This window comes from Prunus avium, chromosome 6 (assembly GCF_965620075.1).
Source record: "Prunus avium chromosome 6, drPruAviu1.hap1.1, whole genome shotgun sequence".
Lineage (NCBI taxonomy): Eukaryota > Viridiplantae > Streptophyta > Magnoliopsida > Rosales > Rosaceae > Prunus > Prunus avium.
Genome location: NC_142289.1, coordinates 23,960,283 through 23,967,321, shown reverse-complemented (window position 1 = coordinate 23,967,321; position 7,039 = coordinate 23,960,283). Strand labels below are relative to the sequence as shown.

Genomic DNA, 7,039 nt, shown 5'->3' with positions numbered 1-7,039 from the left:
AGGGTGTAAATTGACAAAATTAAACTACATGACCCTTTTCAAGAATGACCCTAAATCTTGAGATGGTAAGATGATGTCAGCCCATTTTTTAAAGAGTAATGCTATTTGGACACACAACATTGACACACTTAGTGACACCCGCTGATGTGTTAATGTATCATTTGCTCTTCTTTTCTCCTCGTTTTTTATTCAATGATACATTGACACATCAGTGGGTGTCACTAAGTGTGTCAATGTTGTGTGTCCAAATATCATTACTCTTTTTTAAAGGACCTTTCCTATTGAGAGGTGCATACACTAAACTCACGCACAAAACACGGATGCTAGAACTCGAACACAAGACCTTGTGTGGGGGAACAATTACTCCAAACTACTACAGTAATGGGTCCTTTGCATTTATGCTTTCTTTCTACGTGGAAACTATTGCTATCCTATTAGAATAATACATGTGTATCTCACTTATCAAAGAAATAAATGAGTTTTTGTTGTGAATAGAATTTCCATTTTACCAACGATAGCCATGGAAAACCCAACAACCATTTCATTTTTCTCTCTATCTATAAATCTCCTTTTTTTTAAAAAAAAAAAAAAAAAAATTATTATGGGTGACTTGGTCCCCCTTGTACTATTTGATTTTGCTTAGTTGTCTTACTTTGCTTGTACTTAGGGGTGGGCATCGAGACCGGAAAACCGGAACACCAAGTCGCACCAGAAAGAAAAAATCGTTTTAACTAAAAAGTCAACAAACCGGCACCAAATCGATTCAAACCGATTTCAGTGCCTGTTTCACACCTTACAAAATCAGACCGGACCAGACTAACTGTGTATTTTTTATTTTTTTTTAAATTATTTAAGTCTAATGCTAAATTTCTAATCCCATAACTAATATTTTCCCAAGCCCAACTTCAAAGCACCTCTCTTGGTTTCATAAATATTTTTCACCAAAATTAAACCGAACTGCACCAGTTGAATAGTACTGGTTTCGGTGTGAGGTGGAAATCGAATCGAACCGCGCCCACCCCTACTCGTACTTGTGGCTGCTGCCCCATGTTTCAGTGAAGTTTCATCATTTTAACCCAAAACAAAATCTCTTATATTGTCTTCGAGACACAGAAACAACACCTTATAAATCTCTATTTCTTAATGGCCATAACCCATAAATCTGATATCGTTTCCAACATCTCTTGAAATAATTAATTAATAAGTAATTTTGGTGGATGAGACATGTGAAAGTGAACATAGATGTATGTTGGGTTATTCTGAAATATTCTTTATTTTCATATCGAGGTGTGACGTGTGTCAAGTGCTTTTCGAACTTGCTAATATATAGGCTTCTTGGTGTTTGAACTTGCACGCTCAATGAAGGGATGGATGAGTCTGTTGTCAGTCCTTCTTTTGCAGGTGAGCTGGTAAACTCGAGTCCCTTAGTGAGAACTGGCTCCAACATGGTTCTTTTCCGACAAGTTTTTTCAGTAGGGTTTCAACGCTCAAATTGCATTTAATGCAGTTGCTCAGTTCTTAGTTTACCGCCTGAAATCCTCCCCAGTAGTCAAAGTTAAACGAAGTCTTTTTGGGTAAAGTGTATTTACCCGTGTAAACCTATTTAGGATGTGGGTTATTAGCTCTTGGTCCAAACCCAAGTCCCATTCTTCCCTTGATCTAGACATTTGGCCCAAAACTTTATGAAAGACCCCAATAGTCCTTAATGGGCCTTTTCAATTTCTGGTCCAAACAGTTATGCATGCAACTGAGACGAAAAAATCTTGATGTATCCTAGGTTGAAACTCGTTAAACTTCATTGTAGTAAAATGAAAACTACTCCTCACTTGGAGGACTGTAGTCTGCAGGAGAACTATGTATGAGCGGGAATTGACCCAATTATCCAATTGTGTTTCTTACCTACGTAATCACTAAATCCATTATTATTCACATAAAATGTACAGACTAATAAATCCTTCAAAAGATTTCCTATTCTACTAAAATCTTTATCCTACTAAAAAGAGCAGGACGCAGGCTCTCCACTGCTGATTCTTCTTGCCTATTTAATGAGCCAAGGATTCATTGCAAGATGTCCCAGAAATGAAAGGCATCATCTTACAACATAGACTTCAACTCTGATGAGCCAGTGCAGGGTGATCGAAATGAACTTAGAGTTAGAGCCTGACGGGCAATCCATAGTTATGGAATGTCCTGATTGTTCCATCACATCCAGCAGTTACAATGACAAGCCCCCATGTATCTGGTCTGGCAGGGTGATTGTGGTGGTGGTGCTGATGATCTTGATGTTGCAGAGCCCATGGAGGAAGTTCCTCCTCAGGCCAAGTTGCAGAGCCCCTGCACGGACCATTTGAGAATAACCAACTTCCAAGGGAAAAACGCTCTGCGTCTCTGCTTCCATAAGCAGGCTCTAGATGGCCTTGTCTTTGTGAGCAATATCGCCCACTAGCAGTTTCTAGGCTCCTTTGTTCAGGTCTCATGCCTGACCAAGGTACTGCAACAGACACACCTTCACAGAAGAAATGCTCACAGGATTTAACAGATCTTATTTGTTTGGAGGATGAGACACAAAAGCCATCATAGTCCCATAAATAAACATGTGAGTCCTCTCCAACTGAGATTATATGTTTCCCATTCGATGTGAAAGAAGTTGACATCTGACATCCTGACTTTGGAAGACCTGTTATATTCAGGAGGATCCAGTTATTGAATGAACGCTTTTATTAATTGCAAACAAATCCATCCAAGGTATAAGCTAAGACAAATATTAACTTATTCAAATGATTTGAGATTCATTGTATGTCTAAAATGCATATCATTATTATTGTCATAATGCCAGAATAAATGCTAACAATGAATGAAAATCTGTGCATACAGATAGATGCTAACAATGTCCAAGGTAATATTACAGCTGTAAAGACTGATACAAAGCAACATCATAACACCAAAAATTTATGATTAAGTATTTCAGATACAATGAATGAGTAAGATGCATCTGAGCATATGTTGCTGAGAATGGACAATCATCCACACAAAATCAAGATATCATAATACTCAAACTACGCCAAAATGGGCAAACAAGGTGGTTGGTACCTACATGCTTATGAAGTCCACAAAATTAGTAGCAGTGTGAACTATGAATGTTTGAGGGTCAATCTAAGTAATTACTCATGCAACTACAAACTTATCTAGTTGTAGCATGGATGTGACTTTACTGATTCCAGAAGTTAGAGGACAAAAACAATGGAGGACGTTATGATCTTGTTTGAAAAGCATAATTAGCATTTGGTTTGAACATTTAATCACAGAGGCTATCATCAATACAACACAAACATCTGACCACCGACCCTATCACCTAGTCAACATCATGCCGTTTAAATTGAGGGTTATCAAATTGCATGTTAATCAATTTGATTGGAAGAATACAACAATCAACAGTAATAGTCTCTCATGGTCATAAGGTTCTTTACCTTTGTATTTCTTTATAAGTTCTACTCCCTCAAATATACGGATTTTCGAGTCTTCTGATGTTATCATAACTCTTTGCAACTTTTCCTGGGAAAACTGGGAGAAAATGAATCTTAATATTAATGAATGATTTAGAAACATAGCATCTTATGGAAGCTTAGCAGAGAGAGAGAGAGAGAGAGAGAGAGAGGGAGAAATGAAGTAGAAAGGTTTTCAAGCGCAATACCTGGATGCCAGTGATTTGGTTGCCAGAGGTTTTAGTTCTACCATGAATATGCATTTGCACAACCAGCTGAAGATATTCCCCTGTCCATCCACAAAATCAGTTTAGGAACTCCCCAGGTGAGAAAAATGTAACACTTCAAATTCAACAATAAGATAACATCCAACGTTTATGTACCTGATACTTCATAGAACTGGCAAGTGCCTGTAATGGAACCAACTACAAACCCCTGCTTGTACAGAAGAAATTGATATGGTTAACATCATGAAGGAGATTTTCGTAGCAGTGTAATAAAATCATGGCTAATCAAGTACTAAGAGTCGTACTTTCCCATCTGGTTGATAACATATAGCAGTTATAACATCTCGCACATCAGCCCAATCAACAACTCGCTTCTCAAAAAGGCCCCAAACTCGAACTTTTCCATCAATTGATCCACTTATGAAGTAATTGTCATTGAGAGGGTTGAACTGAATGCATGTCACTTGTACCATTTAAAAAGTTGCAGAATTAAATTTCAGAATATTACATCACATTAAAATTTGAGGGAGTACTAATATATATGTATGTATGTTCTGATTTGAATCTTTACCGTAATCATTGTGATGGAAAACATTTAGGCACTGACTGCAACCAACTTCCCACAGACGGACAGTTTTATCCATTGAAGAAGAAATAAGACACTGCAATGGAGCATAGATATTGAATCAATCACAAACTAAACTAAAGAGTTGTAAATATGATTAAATACGAGTCGACTAAATAAGTAATGTTTCAGCACTCACATTTGAATTTGACCAAGCAAGATCTAACACATCACTCGAATGGCCATGGAACTCTTGCAGCGGTGACTCTTCAATTTGAAAACCCTTATCAGGAAAGATCACTCGATAACCGGACTTGATCTTTTTAAGTTTGCTATCAAAGCTGCCTTCAGCTGGTAAGTAATTACAAGAGGCATCTGTCAATGTAACACACCAAATGCATACAACCCCATCTTCACCACCAGTTGCAAGATATTGGCCATCAGGACTAAACTTCATAGCCCTTATAAACCCCTTGTGCGCATGAATTTCTTGCCCATTGCATAATGCAGCAAACTCCATGCACCTCTTGCTGTTCTGCTGGACCTTCATCCTATTTTGTTTGAGTATTTCAGTATCTGGTTTTGATCCCTCAAATACAACTTTCCCACCTCTTCTCTTCTTGTTTATAAACTGTTTCCACCAACTTTCCTTCTTCTTTCTACCCTCATGTGAATTCCCACATTCTTCTACTGGAGCCTCAACTTCTCTCTGGGAAGAATCTGTAGCAGAAGGTGAAATAATACGAACAGCCTCCTGGATGGAGACTAAATTCAACTTATCTTGTAGGTTTCTATCTAATTCGTTCTGCATAAGATTTGCTTGATTGTCCCCTTCCCTTCTACAACAACCCAAATTTTCTTCAATATAACTAGAAGAAGAGATGCAAGAGCTTGAGGCAGCTCCACTGCATTCCAAAAGTCTTTGCAATCCCATCATCTTTGATGAGGCACCAGATTCCATTTCCATCTCCACAGAACCAGACTTTGCAGAATCAAACTCAGCTAAACCCATCTTTCGTAGAAAACTCTCCCGTCTTTCCTTAACACTTGGTGGCTCATTCATCCAAATTTCATACTCCAACTTACTACACCCCGGTTCCTCTTTTGCTACAATTGACTCTTGAGATGATAAGTCCACCGAGTCGAAGAACACATCATTTTCTCCATCATCAGAGCTCAGCATGTCTCTCACTTAAGACCAATATTCCACATATAAAAAAAACACACTATATTCTAACACTCCCTCCAGCTGCAGGCAAATGAAACAAACAACTTAGAACCCCTTTAAAACCCACCAAAGTCCTCAATTCACGGACCGAGTTTTTCTCCTTAACTATGCAAACACAATGAGGCATCCACAGCAAGTAATTCAACTGAATATTAAATAAACAAGCATGGATAAGTACGAGGAACCAACTCCAAAATAGGAACCACCATAGCCAACCGATTTTTGGCATGTTCTAAAACACCAATAATATATAAATACATATATACAATTACCCAAATACTAAAAGCAATAGAATATAAAAAAAAAATGAAAATGTCATGCAAAAAATCCGGAAATGGCACAAATATTCAAATGCAGAAAACAGACCAAAGCTGAATTCAAGGTTCGAAGACTATACCTCGGTTTGAATGCAAAGCAAGAGTGATATTGTTGAATATAGCCGACCCTCCTGTGATTGTGTTGGGCAATGCAATATATTTGAAAAGGCCAGCTTTCACACCTTTGAGCGCATACAAAACAAACCCAAAATCTCCTCACTCAAGTGCTTTGTATTGAACCCAATAGCCAAATGCTATGAGGGTTTGGTCTACCAGAGAAAATGGCGGAGGAAAGAAAGGCTGCTCTCGAGATCTCAACTCTCAAGTCAAGTGAAGGGTTTCAAGGCGCAGAAGGAGCAAAGCAATAAATACGAGCGGCGTGGCCCGGGAAACAAGAACCTCTGCTTGTGCTTGTGCTTGTGCTGCAGCCACTCTACTTTTTGGTTTGTTCTTTTAGGCTAAAAACTACCCAACAATCTCTGCAAAAGTACCAACAACTGTAGACTGTAAAATCTCACGGAGATTAAGAGAGACAGGCAAGGCAATTAAGACTGTTTTTGTTTTTGTTTTTGTTTTTTTGTAAATTTTTGTAGTTTATGATGCCCAGGTCAATCTGAAAACTCAACTGTAAATTATAGATTAATGGAGAATTAATGCAGAGCATTCAGTATGATGAAATTAGTCAATCTAAACTACCCAATTAACGGTAAATTCAAAACCCAATTGAGAAAGAAGAAAAAAGAGGTCAAATTTGAGTGCATGTAATACAAGCAGTGACTCTATAAAGTTATAACAGAAGTGTAAGAAGTCAAACAATATAAAAATATAAACAGTACAATTGGGATCGGGTTGTCTAATGTTTGTAAATTCTACTTTATATTTTGAGACTTACTTGCCAAAAGCAATAACTTAGTGCCAAAATTAAATTACAAACAGCATTACCCAAAGCCTTAATAAATTGTTTGATTGTCGTGTTCTTTCTATCTCTCTTCGTCATTGATAAGTGACACGAGAAGAAAGATAGGAAAAATGGACCAATGTAACCCCATTTCATTGCATTTTCTTATTTTCTCACCTTCTTTGATGAGTGACACGAAAAATGAGATAGAAATAATGGAGCAAGGAAATCGAGATAAGGAAGTTTTCCCCGATGAGAAAGGCTTCACATGCAAACCACAACTAGTGCTAGTAGCCACACTCTATAAAGACAAGACGAGTGC

The 7,039-nt window shown here is 37.8% G+C and overlaps 1 protein-coding gene across 1 annotated transcript; it reads right to left on the bottom strand.

Annotated features, from left to right (window-relative positions):
* Positions 1–1,779: 1,779 nt before the first annotated feature.
* LOC110749915 (Transducin/WD40 repeat-like superfamily protein) lies at positions 1,780–6,385 on the bottom strand. The gene is made up of 8 exons (XM_088254161.1): positions 5,900–6,385; positions 4,474–5,523; positions 4,281–4,371; positions 4,015–4,172; positions 3,866–3,917; positions 3,692–3,771; positions 3,468–3,561; positions 1,780–2,677 (listed from the first exon to the last, which is right to left on the bottom strand). Exons 2-8 carry the CDS (start codon positions 5,455–5,457, stop codon positions 2,154–2,156), a joined length of 1,983 nt encoding a protein of 660 aa, XP_088110287.1. The 5' UTR covers positions 5,458–5,523; positions 5,900–6,385; the 3' UTR covers positions 1,780–2,153.
* Positions 6,386–7,039: the final 654 nt, after the last annotated feature.

Excerpts from the sequence above, each read along its gene's own strand:
- LOC110749915 (XM_088254161.1), bottom strand. The coding sequence starts at position 5,457 with ATGCTGAGCTCTGATGATGGAGAAAATGATGTGTTCTTCGACTCGGTG. Across the intron at positions 4,372-4,473 it reads TTGCTTGGTCAAATTCAAAT|TGTCTTATTTCTTCTTCAAT; the intron begins GTGAGTGCTGAA and ends GCTCCATTGCAG. Across the intron at positions 2,678-3,467 it reads ACTTATAAAGAAATACAAAG|GTCTTCCAAAGTCAGGATGT; the intron begins GTAAAGAACCTT and ends TGAATATAACAG.